Consider the following 20,119-nt stretch of genomic DNA (forward strand, 5'->3'; position numbering starts at 1 on the left):
TCTTCTGCAGCTTCCTCACCCCTGTTTGCCTTCATAGAATTCAGGAGAGTTAGGGCCTTCCTCCGGATTAGGCTTTGGCTTAAGGGAATGTTGTGACTGGTTTGATCTTCTATCCAGACCACTCAAACTTTCTCTGTATCAGCAATATGGCTGCTTTGCTTTCTTCTCATTCGTGTGTTCACAGGAGTAGCACTTTTAATTTCCTTCAAGAACTTTTCCTGCCAGGCACGGTGGCTCATGCCAGTAATCCTAGCACTTTGGGAGGCCAAGGCAGGCAGATCATCTAAAGGTCAGGAGTTCAAGACCAGCCTTGCCAACATGGTGAAAGCCCGTTTCTACTAAAAAATACAAAACATGAGCTGGTTGTGGTGGCACGTGCCTGTAATCCCAGCTACTTGAGAGGCTGAGGCAGGAGAATCACTGGAACCCTGGCAGCAGTGGTTGCAGGCAGCCGAGATTGCGCCATTGCACTCCAGCCTGGACCACAGAGCAAGACTCCATCTCAAGAGAGATTAAAAAAAGAACTTTTCCTTTGTGTTCACAACCTGGTTAACAGGTACAAGAGGCTTTGCTTTTGTTCATCTCAGTTTTCAACATGTCTGCCTCACGATGTTTCCATCTTTTGACATTAAGTAAGATACACAGGACCCTTCCTTTCACTTGAACACTTAGAGACCATTGTAGGGTTATTAATTGACCTAATTTCAATATTGTTCTGTCTCAGGAAATAGGAAGACTCATGAGGGCAAGAGGGCGTGAGACGGAGGCACAGTTGGTCAGAGAGGCAGTCAGAACACACACATTTGTTGATTGAATCACCATCTTATTTGGGCACAGTATATGATGTCCAAAACAACTGCAGTAGTAACATCAAAGACCACTGATCACAGATCACCACAGCAGATACAGTAATAATGAAAAAGTTTGAAATATTGCAAGAATTAGCGAACCGTGACACAGAGGTATGAAGTGAGTATGTGCTGTTGGAAAAATGCCACTGACAGACTTACTCAACACAGGGTTGCCACAAACCTTCAATTTGTAAAAAATGCAGTTTCTGTGAAGCACGATAAATCAAAGTGCAATATAACAAGGTGTGCGCGTATGTGCTGTGTCTGATTTATACTAAGTGTTCAATAAATAATAGTTGCTATGATTAATACATAAGGGCCTAGTGGGTCAAGATAAAGCTGGTTTGAAATAATAACAATTAGGATTGCTATGTTTTTGTTTTTGAGATGGAGTCTCACTCTGTTCCCCAGGCTGGAGTATAGTGGCACGATCTTGGCTGATTGCAACCTCCACCACCAGGTTCAAGCAATTCTCCTGCCTCGGCCTCCTAAGTAGCTGGGATTACAAGCGTCCATCACTACACCCGGCTAATTTTTTTATTTTTAGTAGAGACGGGGGTTCCACCATGGTGGCCAGGCTTGTCTCGAACTCCTGACCTCAGGTGATCCACCCGCCTTACCCTCCTGAAGTGCCGGGATTACAGATGTGAGCCACCACGCCTGGCCAGGACTGCTATGTTTTCAATGTTTTTTATGTGCAAAGTACTATAAGTGTATACCTGTTGTCGTTTGCTGTGTAAGGAGACATCCCAGGTTGTAAAACAACTGTCACAATTATTACCTCTGATAATTCAGGGGGTTGAATTAGCTAGGAGGTCTTGCTTATGGTTCCTCATATGGTTACAGTACTGGTTGAGATCCTGTCTCAAAAGGAAGTGAGTCATGAAGACCAGACCATGTTTTTATTTTTATTTTTTATTTTATTATTATTATTTTTTGAGATGGAGTCTTGCTCTGTCACCCAGGCTGGAGTGCAGTGGTTTGATCATAGGTCACTGTAACCTCCACCTCCTGGGTTCAAGCAACTCTCCCTCACCTCCCGAGTAGCTGGGATTACAGGTGCGCACCACCATGTGGGGTCATTTCAAAAGCTTCCTCAGTCACGTCTTGTATTTAGACTGGGAAGACTCAAATGACTGAGGGCTGGAACAGACAGGACATCTCACAGTATAACTGTGTGGTCTCTCCATGTAATCCCTCCAGCATGGTGGCGTGGAGGCAGCTGGGCTTCTTATAGGCTGGCTCCATGCTCCAAAGGCCCATATCCCCCAGAGCCAGGTCGGAGCTGCGTTACCTTTTCTGAAGCAGCCTCAGCAGCCATGCAGTCTCTTTGACCACATTCTACCTCTTAGAAGTGAGTCAGGGCCAGACATGGTGGCTCACACTTCTAATCCCAGCACTTTGGGAGGCCGTGGTGGGCAGATCACCTGAGTGAGGTCAGGAGTTCAAGAGCAGCCTGGCCAACGTGGTGAAACGTCATCTCTAGTAAAAACACAAAAATTAGCTGGGTGTGGTGGCACATGCCTGCAGTCCTACCTACTCGGGAGGCTGAGGCCTAAGAATCGCTTGAACCCGGGAGGTAGAGGCTGCAGTGAGCAAAGATCGCACCATTGCACTCCAGCCTGGGAAACAGAGGGAGGCTCCATCTCAAAAAAATAAAAATAAAAATAAAAGAATTAGAAGAAGTGAGTTGGCCAGGGACAGTAACTCTCGCATATAATCCCAGCACTTTGGGAGGCTGAAATGGGAGAATCACTTGAGCCGAGCACTCTTGCATTCCAGCCTGGGCAACAGAGCAAGACTCCGTCTCAAAAAAAAAAAAAAGAATTTGCAGACATATTTTAGAACTGCATGTTTATGATCACATTTCATAATTTTAGTGTTACCAAAACAGCAGGGTTCAGCCTAGCTCCAGCTGCTGGCCGCACAAAAAACCAGGCTGTGCAACGGTGGTGAAACTCCAATCTTTACAAAAGAATACAAAAATCAACTGGGAGCAGTGACTCACACCTGTAATCCCAGCACTTTGGAAGGCCGAGGTGGGCGGGTCACCTGAGGTCAGGAGTTTGAGACCAGTCTGGTCAACATGGTGAAACATCATCTCTACTAAAAAATACAAAAATTAGCCAGGTGTGGTGGCAGGCACCTGCAATTCCAGCGACTTGGGACCCTGAGACGGGAAAATCGCTTGAACCCAGGAGGCAGAGGTTGCAGTGAGCTGAGACCACGCCATTGCACTCTAGCCTGGGCAACAAGAGCATTACTCCATCTCGAAAAAAAAAAAAAAAAATCAGCTGGGTGTGGTGGTGAGCACCTATGGTCCCAGCTTCTCAGGAGGCTAAGGTGGGCGGATAGCCAGAGCCCAGGAGGTCGAGGCAGCAGTGAGCTGTGATTGCACCACTGCACTCTAGCCTGCGAAACAGAGTGAGATCCTGTCTCAAAAGAAAAGGAGGTGAGTCATGAAGACCAGACCATGTTCAAGGTGGGGAGGAATTAGACTCCACTCCATGAGGGGTGTCAGAGAATTTGCAGACATGGGCTGGGCGCGGTGGCTCACGCCTGTAATCCCAGCACTTGGGAGGCCAAGGCAGGCAGATCACAAGGTCAAGAGTTAGCAACCTGCCTGACCAACACGGTGAAACCCCTGTCTCTACTAAAAATACAAAAATTAGCTGGGTGTGGTGACAGGCAGCTGTTATCCAGGCTACTCAGGAGGCTGAGGCAGGATAATTGCTTGAAACCGGGAGGCGGAGGTTGTGATGAACTAAGATCACGCCACTGCACTCTTGCATTCCAGCCTGGGCAACAGAGCGAGACTCCGTCTCAAAAAAAAAAAAAAAAAAAAAAAGAATTTGCAGACATGTTTTAGAACCACTGCATGTTTATGATCACATTTCATAATTTTAGCGTTACCAAAACAGCGGGGTTCAGCCTAGCTCCAGCTGCTGGCCGCACAAAAAGCCAATCATTGAGACAGTGATTATTGCCAAGGAAGATTTTAATTGGGTGCTGCAGCAGAGGAGATTGGGAGATCAGTCTCAAATCCATCTCCCTGACTACTAAAATTAGGGGTTTATACAGCAGGGAAGAAATGCAACTATATGTGGGAAAACAGGAACTCAGGACGGGTAAGGAAGCAATCATGATGAATGAGGGGTCTGGAGTCTTATTGTCAGGATGCCATGACCTGGTTAGTTCTTTGATAATCTTTGAAAGGCCTGGGGATCCCTTCCTGAGGAAGGAACTCAGGTAAAATAAATATACGTTTCAAGCTTTATTACCAAAAGTGTCCATTTCTTTTTTTTTTCCGTTTCTTTTTTCTTTTTTTTTTTTTTTTTGAGACAGAGTCTTACTCTTGTCACCCAGGCTGGAGTGCAGTGGCGCGATCTCAGCTCACTGCAGCCTCTGCTTCCCAGGTTAAAGGGATTCTTATGCCTCTGCCTCCTGCGTAGCTGGGATTACAGATTCCCACCACCATGCCCAGCTAATGTTTGTATTTTTGGTGGAGACAGGGTTTCACCATGTTGGCCAGGCTGGTCTTGAACTCCTGACCTCAGGTCATCTGCCCACCCCAGCCTCCCTTAGTATTGAGATTACAAATGTGAGCCACCCACTCGGCCAGGACTTGTTTTCTTAATCCCTATGCTATAGAAATTATACTAGACAGAAATATAAAGGTGATTTGTTTCGTGTTTTGTTTCGTTTTGAGACGTAGTGTTGCTCTGTCACCCAGGCTGGAGTGCAGAAGCACAGTCTCGGGTCACTGCAACCTCTGCCTCCCAGGTTCAAGTGATTCTCCTGCCTCAGCCTCCCAAGTAGCTGGGATTACAGGAACCCACCACCACACCCAGCTAACTTTTGTATCTTTAGTAGAGACAGGGTTTCATCATGTTGACCAGGCTGTTCTGAAACTCCTGACCTCAGGTGATCTGCTCGCCCTGGGCTCCCAAAGTGCTAGGATTACAGGAGTGAGCCATTGTGTCCGGCTGGGATTTGTTAATAAGCACTTTTTTTTTTTTTTTTTTTTTTTGAGATGGAGTTTCGCTCTTGTTACCCAGGCTGGAGTGCAATGGCACAATCTTGGCTCACTGTAACCTCCACCTCCCGGGTTCAAGCAATTCTCCTGCCTCAGCCTCTCAAGTAGCCGGGATTATAGGCATGCGCCACCACACCCAGCTAATTTTCTGTATTTTTAGTAGAAACGGGGTTTCACCATGTTAGCCAGGCTGGTCTTGAACTCCTGACCTCAGGTGATCCGCCAGCCTCAGCCTCTCAAAGTGCTGGGACTACAGGCATGAATCACCACGTTTGGCCTTCTCTTTTTTTTTTTTTGAGATGTGTCTTGGTCTCCTGGAGTGCAGTGGTGCAATCTCAGCTCACTGCAATCTCCACCTGCCAGGTTCAAGAGATTCTCCTGCCTCAGCCTCCTGAGTAGCTAGGATTACAGGAACGTGCCACCACAACCGACTGATTTTTGTGTTTTTAATAGAGACGGGGATTTCACTATGTTGGTCAGGCTGATCTCGAACTCCTGACCTCAGGTGATCAACCCACCTCGGCCTTTCAAAGTGCTGGGATTACAGGCGTGAGGCACTACGCCCAGCCTCTTTTTTTTTTTTTTTTTTTTAAGAGACAGCATCTCGGCTGAGCTCAGTGGCTCACGCCTGTAATCCCAGCACTTTGGGAGGCCGAGGCGGGCGGATCATGAGGTCAGGAAATCGAGACCATCCTGGCTAACATGGTGAAACCCTGTCTCTACTAAAAAGATACAAAAAATTAGCCAGGTGTGGTGGCGGGCACCTGTAGTCCCAGCTACTCGGAAGGCTGAACCAGGAGAATGGCGTGAACCCAGGAGGCGGAGCTTGCAGTGAGCAGAGATCCGGGCCACTGCACTCCAGCCTGGGTGACAGAACGAGAACCCATCTCAAAAAAAAAAAAAAAAAGAGAGACAGCATCTCACACTGTCGCCCAGACTGGAGTGCAGTGTTGGTCACTGTAACCTCAAACCTTGAGGCTCAAGTGATTCTTCCATCTCAGCCTACTGAGTAGCTGGGACTACAGGCACATGCTACCCTGCCTGGCTAATTTTTTGTAGAGACATGGTCTCACTGTGTTGCTCCATCTGGTCTTGAATTCCTGGGCTCAGGCAATCCTCCCACCTTGGCCTTCCAAAGTGCTGGGATGACAGGCATAGGCATGGCCTCTGGCCAATAAGCATTCTTACGCAGCGTTTACTAAGTGCCAAGCGCTATCTCAAGCACTTTTCTGGGGACTGCATATGTTTATGGGAAAAAGCCCAAGGCAGAGGCCCCAGGAGACAGGCCTGCCTGGAGGGCTGGGTTGGGAGTGAAGAGCAGGCCCCCTCAGGACCAGGGAGCCTCCAGGAAAGAGTCCCTCCTCCCAAGGGTGCAGAGCTAAGGCTCCTGCTTGGTTGGAAGGTCCAAGGGGCAATCCTGAGTGGAACACTGTGACTGTCACTCTGATTGTCTCCCTACAAGGCCCCACGGACTCCAGCAGGCAGAGAATGAAAATACTAATAAATTAAAGCAGCTCAAGGCATCTGCAGACACGGTGTCAGGCAGGAGGCCATGCCTCAGAGCACAGGAATAACAGCAGCCTGGCCTGCTGCAGCAAGGTAGCAGCCCCTACTGCAGAGGCCAGTGGCAGCCACCATTGGGGGCACAGACTCTGGGGGTGCTCGTGCATGCGTGTGTGTGTGTGTATGTGTGTGTGCGCGGGTGCGCATATGACATTTTGAGACACCTGGATCTATCTAGGAAGTATCTGAGGGGTACTCGGCTTCCTGCAGAAAACGTAGGGACAAACCTGGAGAAGTAGCATTTTGTAACTTTGGACCCTGAGTAAGCAGGAGACAGTCTGCACAGAACAACAGATGTGTATGGGAATGTACTGATTTTCTCTTACTGCAGTAACATACTACTGCACAAAACCCCACAAATTTATTGTATTAAAATTCTATAGGTTAGAACAAGGGTCCCCAAACCTTGGACCACAGACCAGTACCAGTCTGTGGGCTGCTAGGAACCACGTCACACAGCAAGAGGTGAGTGGTAGGCGAGTGAGAGGAGCTGCTTCTGTATTTATAGCAGCTCCCCATTGGTTGCATTCCCACCTAAGGTCTGCCTTCTGTCAGATCAGTGGCAGCATTAGATTCCATTAGATTATCATAGGAGCGTAAACGCACATGCGTGGGATCTAGGTTGCGCACTCCTTATGAGAATCTAATGCCTGATGATCTGTCACTGTCTTTCATCACCCCCACATGGGACTGTCTAGTTGCAGGAAAACAAGTTCGGGGCTCCCACTGATTCTACATGATGGTGAGTTGTATAAATATTTCATTATCTATTACAAGGCAATAATAGAAGAAATAAAGTACACATTTAATGTAACATGCTCAAACCATCCCGAAACCTCCCTGTCTCCCAGTCCAGAAGATAGTGGAAAAACCATCTTCTACAAAACAGATTCCTGGTGCCAAAAAGGTTGGGGACCACTGGATTAGGAGCTGATATGGTTTGGTTCTGTGTCCCCACACAAATCTCATGAAGATTGTAATCTCCAGTGTTGGAGATGGGACCTGGTGGGAGGTCATTGGATCATGGGGGTGAAGTTCTCATGAATGGTATAGCACCATCCCTTTGGTGCTGTTTTTAATAGTCAGAGAGTTTTCACAAGATCTAGTTGTTTAAAAGTGTGCAGATCCAGCCCAGCGTGGCAGCTCATGCTTGTAATCCCAGCACTTTGGGAGGCTGAGGTGGGCAGATCACCCGAGGTGAGGAGTTGGAGACCAGCCTGGTCAACATGGAAAAACCCTGTCTCTACTAAAAATACAAAAATTAGCCAAGTGTGGTTGTGTGTGCCTGTAATCCTAGCTAGTCAGGAGGCTGAGGTAGGAGGATTGCTTGAACCCTTGAGTTGGAGGTTGCAGTGAGCCAAGATTGCCCTACTGCACTCCAGCCTGGGCAACAGAGTGAGACTCTGTCTCAAAAAAATAAATAAATAAATTGGCTGGGCGCAGTGGCTCACGCCTGTAATCCCAGCACTTTGGGAGGCCAAGGCAGAGAGATCACAAAGTCAGGACTTTGAGACCAGCGAGGCCAATACGGTGAAACACCGTCTCTACTAAAAATTAGCTGAGTGTGGTGGTGCATGCCTATAATCCCAGCTACTCAGGAGGCTGAGGCAGGAGGATCGCTTGAACCCCGGAGGTGGAGGTTGCAGTGAGCCAAGATTGTGCCACCGCATTCCAGCCTGGGCGACAGAGTGAGACTCTGTCTCAAAAAATAAATAAATAAATTGGCTGGGCACGGTGCCTCACACCTATAATCCCAGCACTTTTGGAGGCCGAGGCGAGCGGGTCACGAGGTCAGGAGATCGAGCCCATCCTGGCTAACACGGTGAAACCCCATCTCTACTAAAAAATATAAAAAATTAGCCAGATGTGGTGGCGGGCGCCTGAGGTCCCAGCTACTCAGGAGGCTGAGGCAGGAGAATGGTGTGAACCTGGGAGGCAGAGCTTGCAGTGAGCCGAGATCGCACCACTGCACTCCAGCCTGGGTGAGAGAGCAAGACTTCGTCTCAAAAAAAAAAAAAAAGAAAAAAAAGAAAGAAAGTAGTAATAATAAAAGTGTGTAGCTCCTCCCCTCCTCTCGGTCGTGCTCCCCTTCACCTTCTGTCATGAGTAGAAGACCCCTGAGGCCTCCCCAGAAGATGCTGCCTTACTTCCTCTAGAGCCTGTGGAGCTGTAAGCTGATTAAACCACCTTTCTTTATAAATTATCTAGTCTCAGGTATTCTTTTTCTTTTTTTTTTTTTGTCTCAGGTATTTCTTTATTTTTATTTTTTTCTTTTCTTTCTTTTCCTTTTTTTTGAGATGGAGTCTTGCTGTGTTGCCCAGGCTGGAGTGCAGTGGCACAATCTCAGCTCACTGCAAACTCTGTCTCCTGGGTGAAGCGATTCTCCTGCCTCAGGCTCCCCAGTAGCTGGGATTACACATGTGCGCCACCACACTCGGCTAATATTTTTTTGTATTTTTTTAGTAGAGATGGGGTTTCACCACATTGGCAAGGCTGGTCTTAAACTGACCTCATGATCTGCCCACCTCAGCCTCCCAAAGTGCTGGGATTACAGACGTGAGCCACCGTGCCCCGCCTTCAGGTATTTCTTTCTTTTTTTTTTTTTTTTTTGAGACGGAGTCTGGCCCTGTCGCCCAGGCTGAAGTGCAGTGGCCGGATCTCAGCTCACTGCAAGCTCCGCCTCCCGGGTTTATGCCATTCTCCAGCCTCAGCCTCCCGAGTAGCCGGGACTACAGACGCCCGCCACTTCGCCTGGCTAGTTTTTTGTATTTTTAGTAGAGATGGGGTTTCACCATGTTAGTCAGGATGATCTCGATCTCCTGACCTCGTGATCCGCCCGTCTTGGCCTCCCAAAGTGCTAGCATTACAGGCTTGAGCCACTGCGCCCGGCCAGGTATTTCTTTTTTTTTTGAGATAGAGTCTCGCTCTGTGGCCCAGGCTGGAGTGTAGTGGCACCATCTCAGCTCACTGCAACCTCCGCCTCCTGGGTTCAAGTGATTCTCCTGCCTCAGCCTCCCGAGTAGCTGGGATTACAGGCGCCCGCCACCATGCCTGGCTAATTTTTGTACTTTTAGTAGAGATGGGGTTTCGCCATGTTGGCCAGGCTGGTCTCAAACTCCTGACCTCAAGTGATCCACCCGCCTCAGCCTCCCAAAGCGCTGGGATTATAGGCGTGAGCCACCGCAGCTGGCTGCCTTCGGGTATTTCTTTATAGAAGTGTGAAAACGGAGCAATACAGAAGTCCTACATGGATCTCACTGGGTTAAAATCAAGGTGTTGGTAGGGCTGCAGTCCTTTGGTTTTTTTGTTTTTTTTGTTTTTTGAGTTCGAGTCTCGCTCTGTCACCCAGCCTGGAGTGCAGTGGCACGATTTTGGCTCACCTCAACCTACCCCTCCCAGGTTCAAGCGATTCTCCTACCTCAGCCTCCCAAGTTGCTGGGATTACAGGTGCCTGCCACCACACCCAGTTAATTTTATTTTATTTTTAGTAGAGACAGGGTTTCACCATGTTGGCTAGACTGGTCTTGACCTCCTGACCTCAAGGGATCCACCTGCCTTGGCCTCCCAGTGATGGGATTACAGGTGTGAGCCACTGCACCCAGCCAGGCTGCAGTCCTTTCTGAAAGCTTCAAAGGAGAATCTGTTTTCTTGCCTTTTCCAGCCTCTAGAGGTTCCCTACATTCCTTGGCTCATGGTTCCTTCCTCCATTTTCAAAGGCAGGAACATTGCATCTCTCAGACCATTCTTCCCTAGCCACACCTCTCTTGGGCTCTGACATCAGGGGAGAATGATTCTATGCTTTTAATGACCCATGTGATTACACTGATACCATATACAAAATCCAGGATAATCTTTTCTTTTCATCCCAAGGTCCATACTCTTAATTGTCATGGTGATCAGCAACTGTCCAGGGCCAGAGGTGCAGACAGTAAAAAGAATTTTTACTCAGCTCACTGTAACCTCTGCTTCCCGGGCTCAAGTGGTTCTCTAACCTCAGTCTCCTGAGTAGCTGGGATTACAGGCGCCCGCCACTATGCCTGGCTAATTTTTGTATTTTCAGTAGAGATGAGGTTTCACCATGTTGGCCAGGCTGGTCTTGAACTCTTGGACTCAAGTGATCCACCTGCCTTGGCCTCCCAAAAAGCTGGGATGACAGGCATGAGCCACCATGCCCGGCCTAGTGGGTACCATTTGAACACCCAGCTAACTCCCTACACTAAGTCACACCTGAGCCATTTTATCATGGGGGCTGTCAGAGGCACTGCTCTTTTCCACTGAAGCCTGTACCCAATTCCTAGATCTTGTGTACTTTTCCCCTCACCCAGTTCAAAGGCCCGTGGCTTTGGGACGCCTCTCCACCTCATTAGTCATTCCCTCTCCTGCCCCATCCCGTCGAAACACAATGCATTGTAGTTATTTATGTCCAGAGCTGGTTCCCCAACTAGGCTGTCAGCTAGCCAGTGCAGAGGGTGTGTATTAGTCACATTTGTATCATCAGCCCCCGATGGGCCATGGCTACATTATTGGTTGAGTGAGTAACACAAGGAGCATCTTTAGCGTTTCTTTGTGGGATCTAGTCTCCTCAATGAAGGTACAGGGAATTTTCCGCACTAACCAGGCCAGCTGGGTCCGGGTGGCATTTTATGTACTTTTTTTGTTATTTTGTGATAGAGTCTCGCTCTTTCGCCCAGGCTGGAGTGCAGTGGCGTGATCTGCAACCTCCTCCTCCCGGTTTCAGGCGATTCTCCTGCCTCAGCCTCCCGAGTAGCTGCGATTACAGGCGCGAGCCATCACGCTGGTTAATTTCTATTTTTTTGGTAAAGATGATGTTTCGTCATGTCGCCCAGGCTGGTCTCAGACTGGGCTTAAGGGATCCACCTGCCTTCATCTTCCAAAGTGCTGGGATTATAGGTGTGGGCCACCACACTTAGTCAAGTAAAAAATGTTTAACAGCTTTATTAATATAAGACTCATATGCTGTACAATTTGCCATTTAAAGTGTACAACTCGGCCGGGTGCGGTGGCTCAAGCCTGTAATCCTAGCACTTTGGGAGGCCGAGACGGGCGGATCACAAGGTCAGCAGATCGAGACCATCCTGGTTAACACGGTGAAACCCTGTCTCTACTAAAAAATACAAAAAACTAGCCGGGCGAGGTGGCAGGCGCCTGTAGTCCCAGCTACTCGGGAGGCTGAGCCAGGAGAATGGCGTAAACCCGGGAGGCGGAGCTTGCAGTGAGCTGAGATCTGGCCACTGCACTCCAGCCTGGGCGACAGAGCTAGACTCCGTCTCAAAAAAATAAAATAAAATAAAAATAAAGTGTACAACTCAATGTTTTCAGTATATTCACAGGGTTGTGCAACCACCATCACCATCTATAATACTTTTTTTTTTTTTTTTTGAGACGGAGTCTCGCTGTGTCGCCCAGGCTGGGGTGCAGTGGCGCGATCTCGGCTCACTGCAAGCTCCGCCTCCCGGGTTCACGCCATTCTCCTGCCTCAGCCTCTGAGTAGCTGGGACTACAGGCGCCCGCCACCACGCCCGGCTAGTTTTTTTGTATTTTTAGTAGAGATGGGGTTTCACCGTGTTAGCCAGGACGGTCTCCATCTCCTGACCTCGTGATCCACCCGCCTCGGCCTCCCAAAGTGCTGGGATTACAGGCTTGAGCCACCGCACCTGGCCCATCTATAATACTTTTAGATGATTTTTGTTTCCCAAAGAGAAACTCCTTACTTATTACCAGTCACTTCCCATCCCTGCCCCCAACCTAGCCTTTTGTCTGTATCCATAGATTGGCCTCTTCTTGCACATTCCATATAAAGTGAATCATACTATATGTATTCTTTTTTTGTGGGGGGTGGGGACAGAGTCTCGCTCTGTCACCCAGGCTGGAGTGCAGTGGCGCAATCTTCGCTCACTGCAGGCTCCACCTCCTGGGTTCACGCCATTCTCCTGCCTCAGCCTGCCAAGTAGCTGGGACCACAGGCGCCCGCCACCATGTCTAGCTAATTTTTTTTTTTTTGTATTTTTAGTAGAGACAGGGTTTCACCGTGTTAGCTAGGATGGTCTTGATCTCCTGACCTCATGATCCGCCTGCCTGGGCCTCCCAAAGTGCTGGGATTACAGGCGTGAGACACTGTGCCCGGCCTTTTGTTTTGAGAAGCAGTCTTACTCTGTCACCCAGGCTGGAGTGCAGTGGTGTGATCTTGGCTCACCGCAACCTCCACCTCCTGGGTTCAAGCAATTTTCCTGCCTCAGCTTCCCGAGTAGCTGGGATTAGAGGTGCCCACCACCACGCCTGGTGATTTTTGTATTTTTAGTAGAGACAGGGTTTCACCATGTTGGCCAGATTGGTCTTGAACTCCTGACCTCAGATGATCCGCCCACCTCGGCCTCCCAAAGTGCTGGGATTACAGGCATGAGCCACCCAGGCAGGTGATATGTATTATTTTGTGTCTGGCTTCTTTCACTTATTAATAGCACCATGTTTTGGGAGGTTATCCATCTCACAGCATTTATCTATCTATATATTTTTTTGCAACAAGGTCTCTCACTCTGTAGGCTGAAGTGCAGTGGTGTGATCATAGCTCCTGCAGCCCCGACCTGCCGGCTCAAGCGATTCTCCCACCTCAGCCTCCCCAGTAGCTGGGACTACAGGTGCTCACCACCACACACCTGGCTAACTTTTCGTAGATAGGGGTCTGGTTATGTTTTCCAGGCTGGTCTGGAACTCCTGGTCTCAATAAATCCTCCTGCCTCTGCTTCCCAAAGTGTTGAGACCAAGCCTGGCCTCCTTTTTATTTTTATTTTTTTTTTGAGACAGAGTCTTGCCCTGTCGCCCAGGCTGGAGTGCAGTGGCATGATCTCGCTCACTGCAAGTTCCACCTCCTGGGTTCATATCATTCTCCTGCCTCAGCCTCCCGAGTAGCTGGGACTACAGGCACACCCCACCACACCCAGCCAATTTTGTTTTGTATTGTTAGTAGAGATGTGGTTTCACTGTGTTAGCCAGGATGGTCTCAATCTCCTGACCTTGTGATCCGCCTGCCTCGGCCTCCCAAAGTGCTGGGATTACAGGCATGAGCCACTGCGCCCGGCGGGCCTCCTTTTTAGGTAGTTTTCCATTGTACAAATGTAGCACATTTTATTCATCCACTCATCAGTCTCTAGTTAATGCATCCCTAGTATTTGTTCAGATTGACGGGTTCAATACCCACTGGACAAGTTCCTAGATGAGTGACTTTTGGTAAATCATAATCTCCCCAAGTCTGCCTCAGTTACTTCGATTATAAAATGTCAATAATAATGGAATCTACTTCATAGAGAGTCATGGTTGTATTGCCACAGTAATTAATAAAGTGCCAGGCACTTTATAAGGATTGTGTAACACATTTATTATTTACAAAGTAGGCAACAGAGGCTATTGCAGTGGCTCACACCTGTAATTCCAGTACTTTGGGAGGTGGAGATGGGAGGATCACTTGAGGCCAGGAGTTCAAGACCAGCCTGGACAACATAGTGAGACTCCCATCTCTACAAAAAAAATTTAAAAATTTTCTAGCTGACCCTTTGGACAATAAAGAATTTTATTTTAGAAAATTAGCCAGGTGGCTGGATGCGGTGGCTCACGCCTGTAATCTCAACACTTTGGGAGGCTGATGCGGGTGGATCACAAGGTCAGGAGTTCAAGACCAGCCTGGCCAAGATGGTGAAACCCCGTCTCTACTAAAAAATACAAAAATTAGCTGGGCGTTATGGCGGGTGCCTGTAATCCCAGCTACTCAGGAGGCTGAGGCAGGGAATTGCTTGAACCCGGGAGGCAGAGGTTGCAATGAGCCAAGATGGCGACACTGCACTCCAGCCTGGGCAACAGAGTGAGACTCATCTCAAAAAAAAAAAAAAAAAAAAAGAAAATTAGGCCGGGCGCGGTGGCTCAAGCCTGTAATCCCAGCACTTTGGGAGGCCAAGACGGGTGGATCACGAGGTCAGGAGATGGAGACCATCCTGGCTAACACGGTGAAACCCCGTCTCTACTAAAAAATACAAAGAACTAGCCGGGCGAGGTGGCAGGCGCCTGTAGTCCCAGCTACTCGGGAGGCTGAGGCAGGAGAATGGCGTAAACCTGGGAGGTGGAGCTTGCAGTGAGCTGAGATCCGGCCACTGCACTCCAGCCTGGGTGACAGAGCGAGAGTCCGTCTCAAAAAGAAAAAAAAAAATTAACCAGGTGTAGTGGAGCGCACCTGTGGCCCCAGCTATTCTGGCAGGCTGAGATGGGAGGATTGCTTGAGCCCAGGAGTTCAAGGCTGCAGTGAGCTCTGACTGCACCAGTGCATTCCAGCCTGGGCAACAGAGGAAGACCCTGTCTCTTAAAAAAAAAAAAAAAAACTACAATGTTTCTGGCAGCCCAGATGCCACCAGCCTCACTACTCTCTGAGGGGTGGGATTTTAACATGCAAAGGCCCACTAACCCGATCACATCTTGCAACTTGAGCTGATTAATACTTTGTTAAAACCTGGACCACGAAAACAGAGATAGGCCGGCGAGGTGGCTCACGCCTGTAATCCCAACACTTTGGGAGGCCGAGGCGGGTGGATCACGAGGTCAGGAGTTCAAGACTAGTCTGGCCAAGATGGTGAAACCCCGTTTCTACTAAAAAATATAAAAATTAGCTAGGTATTATGGCGGGCGCCAGTAATCCCAGCTACTCGGGAGGCTGAGGCAGGGAATTGCTTGAACACCGGAGGTAGAGGTTACAGTGAGCCGAGATCGCGCCACTGCACTCCAGCCTGAGCGACAGAGCGAGACTCTGTCTCAAAAAAGAAACGACAGAGCGAGACTCTGTTTCAAAAAAGAAAAAAAGAGGCTGGGCGCGGTGGCTCACAACTGTAATCCCAGCACTTTGGGAGGCCAAGGCGGGCGGATCACGAGGTCAGGAAATCGAGACCATCCTGGCTAACACGGTGAAACACTGTCTCTACTAAAAATACAAAAAATTAGCCGGGCTTGGTGGCAAGCGCCTATAGTCCCAGCTACTTGGGAGGCTGAGGCAGGAGGAGAATCGCTTGAACCCAGGAGGCGAAGGTTCCAATGAGTCGAGATCGCGCCACTGCACTCCAGCCTGGGCGACAGAGCGAGACTCCGTCTCAAAAAAAAAAAGAAAAGAAAAGAAAAGAAAACAAGAGATAATCCTGTCCGCAAACGCATAGCAGTCTTACGTAGGCCTGGTGAAAGGATGCAGGAACACTCCCCCACCCGCGCCCCCGAGAAAGGCGAACGCGCAGCGCGAGGTTCCGGGTCCGCCAGGCTCCCGGCATGCAGCGCTGCAATCCCGGCGAGCACCTTGGCGCGCGGAGCTGGCACCTTGGCGCGGTCGGCGGCGGCGGGGACAGCTGTGACGTGTGAGGTTCTTGGTCTGCTGGCAGCTAGGGGCGACGAGGCGGGACGTCATGGAAGTGTAAGTCTCCCCGGGCACGTCCCTTTTCGGCCGAGGAGCCCATCGGTTTGACCGCTGAGAGCCGAGATCCTTGGGAACTTGGCGACCCTCGTACGGAAGTGAGGGCAGCGGGCCGGCCCTGTCCGGGAGGGCCGCGGGGTGGGGACGGGGACGAACGGGACTCTCGCTTTGCCCCTCCGAACCTTCGCTTCCCCTCCACACCCTGTGTCTGGGGTGCGCGGCCGAACACCTCCGGGTCTGGTTGCCTTTCAGTGTGCGCCCTCCTTCTCTCATTCATTTACCAGCGTTTTTGGGTCACAGTGCGGGAGTGGAGCCCAGCCTGGTATCCGAGCCAGGACTTAGAAGGCTATAAAGGCCTGAGTCTGTTCGCCCTGAAAGTACCTGGAGAAAAGATGAATCAGGGCCGGGTAGAGCTCTGCTTGCAGCACTGGGCCCCTGGGGGGCTCTCACTCGGAAGAGCTGCTCTCAGAGTTTGATGGGAGCAGTCAACGCTGTGAGGGAAGGGGCTGGTTTTTGTGGGGAGAAGGGAAGGATGTGAGCCAGGACTGGGACCGGAGAAACAGCACGGGGTGTGTGGGTGTGTACAGGCGAGGGTAAAAGATTTTCTGACAATTTAACTCCACGTGGTCTTTTCCATGCTTGCTCGTTGCACGTCGTGCAAATGGAAGTTTTTGCATCTACTCCGAATGTGGGCTTTATATGGTTGATATTAACTTGTAGGTATTTACCTATCTTGTGTTCTCTGTGCACTGATTATTTGATTCAGTTTCCTTTATGTTCTTTTGCCTCGTGTTTAATGGTTATATGTACGATGGCATTTCAGATTTTTACATTCTTAATTGTTTTTTCTTAAGAAACAGGGTCTTGCTGTGTCCCCCAGGCGGGAGTGCAATGGTGTAATCATGGTTCACTGCAGCCTCACCTTCCGGACTCAAGCAATCCTGCTTCAGCCCCTCCAGTAGCTGGGACTACAGGCCCACACCATCACTCACGGCTAATTTTTTTAAAAAGTTTTGTAGATACAGGATCTCACTACAGCCCAGGCTGGTCTCCAGCTCCTAAGCTCAAGTGATCCTCCTGCCTTGTACTCCCAAAATGCTGGGATTGCAGGCGTGAGCCACCTCACCTGGTCCCTTCCCATTTTTTTTTTTTTTAACTTAACACAATATGTCTGTGTAACTGAAATGAAAGGATCATGAAACAATAATGTATGGAGTACACTCTCATATTGTCTATTTTTTAAGATGAAGGGGGCCAAGCATGGTGGCTCATGTCAGTAATCCCAGCACTTTGGGAAGCTTAGGCAGGAGGATCACTTGAGCCTGGGAGGTGGAGACCAGCCTGGGCAACATAGGGAGACCCTGTCTCTACAAAAAATTAAAAAGCTAGTTGGGTGTGGTAGTGCATGCCTGTAGTCTCAGCTACTTACAAGGCAGAGATGGGAGGACCGCTTGAGACCAGGAGGCTGCAGTGAGCTCAGATGGAGCCACTGCACTCCTGACAGAGTGACAGAGCAAGGCTCTGTCTAAAACAATACAAAACAGAACAAAAAAGGTTGACCCACTGAATTAATTTTGCAACCCACGGATCGGATTTCATCTGCAACCTGAAAAACTATTCATATAATTTACTCTAGTCCAAGCCATCATTACTAATTTTTCCCTCTTTACTGGAGCATTTCCTGTGAGCATACAACCCTGCTTTAATGTATTCATCTTAGAAAATCCCCTGTCCCCACATACATGTCCACCTCTTACTCCATTTCTGCTTCCCATCCCAACAAAACTTCTTGAAAGTGCTGATTAGCCCCTCTTTCTCTCAACCATTCTGTTGGGCTTTCTTCCTCACTGGTCTACAGAAATGAATGTTAAGATTACCTGATCCAGGGGGCGCGGTGGCTCACACCTGTAATCCCAGCACTTTAAGAGGCCAAGATGGGCGAATCGCCTGAGGTCAGGAGTTTGAGACCAACCTGGCCAACATGGCAAAACCTTGTCTCTACTAAAAATTAAAAAATTAGCCAGGTGTGGTTTTGGGTGCCTGTAATCCCAGCTACTCAGGAGGCTGAGGCAGGAGAATCACTTGAATTCAGGAGGCAGAGGTTACAGTGAACCAGATTGTGCCACTGCGCTCCAGCCTGGGCGACAGAGCAAGACTACATCTCCAAAACAACAACAACAACAACAAAAAAAACCCTGATCCCTCCATCCCTCCGTCTTTTCAAATCCAGAGGTTGATTTTCTGGCCTCAACTTTTTTGATCTCTCAGCAGTGGTTAATACAGAAACTCTAGAAACTTTCCTTTCTTCATGTTACATGTTCCTTTGTGATATTTCCTCCTACATCAAGGATTACTTCACAGTGTCCTTCCCTGGGTCCCATTCCTCCCTTGCTGGATGTCTAAGTGTTGAGGTATCTTAGGTCTCAGTCCTGGGACCCTTTCTCTCCACGCTCTGTCATTTAACCCATCTGTGTGCTGATGGTTCCCAAAGGTGTGTTTCTAGCCTCTTCTCATCATCTATCCAATTGCATAGACCAAAAATCTAGCCCTCTCTCCTCACTCCGTAAATCTAGTCCATCAGTGGTCTTGTTGTCTCCACCCTAGAATGTATTTTGAATGCAGCTACTTTTCACCGTCTCCACTGTGAGCTTTATAGTCCATCACCTCTGGGCTGGATTAAGCAATAGCCTTTGAGTGTTCACTCTTCCCCAGCCTCCATTCTGTTCTCCACATGGCAACTGGAGTGATCTTAAGTAATGACTGGAACATGTCACCCCCTGGGTAAAACCCTTCATTGACTTTCCATTGCACGTAGAGGAAATCTCCATCTCTTACCAGGACCTGCAAGACCCTGTGAAACCTCACCTACTCCCCAGCCTGACCACTTGCCACTCTCCCAACCTCCCAGACACACACTCCACTGACAGGTATTTCCTTCTCCTCTAACCTTCTAAGCACTTTCTGAGGACAATTGCATTTGCGATACCCTCTGTCTGGTATACTTTCCTCCTCGCCCTCACCCTGTTCTCTTCTTTTTATTGTATTTTTAAAGTTTGTTTTTGAGATGGAGTCTCGCTGTGTCACCTAGGCTGGAGTACAATGGCGCAGTCTCGGCTCACTGCAACCTGTGCCACCAGGGTTCAAGATTCTCGTGCCTCAGCCTACCAAGTAGCTGAGATTACAGGTGTGTGCCACCATGCCCAGCTAATTTATGTTTTTTTTTTTTTTTTTGAGACGGAGTCTCGCTATGTCGCCCAGGGTGGAGTGCAGTGGCCGGATCTCAGCTCACTGCAAGCTCCGCCTCCCTGGTTTTTACGCCATTCTCCTGCCTCAGCCTCGCGAGTAGCCGGGACTACAGGCGCCCACCACCTCGCCCGGCTAGTTTTTTGTATTTTTTAGTAGAGACGGGGTTTCACCGTGTTAGCCAGGATGGTCTCGAACTCCTGACCTCGTGATCCGCCCGTCTCGGCCTCCCAAAGTGCTGGGATTACAGGCTTGAGCCACCGCACCCGGCCTAATTTATGTATTTTTAATAGAGACAGGGTTTCCATGTTGGCCAGACTGGTCCAGACTGGTATTGAATTCCTGACCTCAGGTTATGTGCCTGCCTTAGCCTCCCAGAGCGTTGGGGTTACAGACGTGAGCCACCACACCTGGCCACCTGTTCTCATCTTGAAGGTTGTGTCCCTTTTCAAAGTTGCCTTTCCTCTTCAGTAAGTCTAACATAAGTTCTTTTTGTCTCTCATATCGTCTTGATTTACTTTCCCTTAAATAATTACAAGTTGCAATAATAAATGTATGTTTACTTGTTTGGAGGGTGGGGACCAGTGTGTGTTCACCTAGTGCTTAGCATTGCATCTGGCACACAGTAGGCATTCAGCAAATACTTGTTCAATAAAGTAATATAACAATACTTTATTAGCTTCATAAATATAGTCATCGCTCAGTGTCTTTGAGGGACTGGTTCTGGGACCCCCTGCGTATACCAAAATTCACAGATGCTCAAGTCCCTTATGTAAAATGGTGTGGTATTTGCATATAACCTGTGCACATTCTCCCATATACTTTAAATTGTCTCTAGATTACTTATTGTGATTTCATGACACATAATACCAGTTTTTGTCCATGGTTCCTGGCTCACAACTGCCATAGTCCTTGTTACTTCCTGAGTGACTAAAATAGTAAGCATAACTTTTGTTAAAGTATTTGTCCTTT

The 20,119-nt window shown here is 48.8% G+C and overlaps 1 protein-coding gene across 3 annotated transcripts in view; it reads left to right on the forward strand.

Annotated features, from left to right (window-relative positions):
* Positions 1 to 15,667: 15,667 nt before the first annotated feature.
* The window catches only part of LOC105466318 (DNA-directed RNA polymerase III subunit RPC9), a 40,677-nt gene continuing 36,225 nt past the window's right edge, over positions 15,668 to 20,119 (forward strand). The window contains exon 1 of one of the 3 annotated variants that reach the window (XM_071095297.1): positions 15,668 to 15,904. In XM_071095297.1, coding sequence (XP_070951398.1) covers positions 15,683 to 15,904 — 222 coding nt within the window. In that variant the 5' untranslated portion in view covers positions 15,668 to 15,682. The remainder of the gene's footprint in view (positions 15,905 to 20,119) is intronic. The other 2 variants (XM_071095298.1, XM_011715300.3) reach the window with 2 other exon arrangements.

The sequence above is a fragment of the Macaca nemestrina genome, chromosome 4 (assembly GCF_043159975.1).
Source record: "Macaca nemestrina isolate mMacNem1 chromosome 4, mMacNem.hap1, whole genome shotgun sequence".
Taxonomy (NCBI): Eukaryota; Metazoa; Chordata; class Mammalia; order Primates; family Cercopithecidae; genus Macaca; species Macaca nemestrina.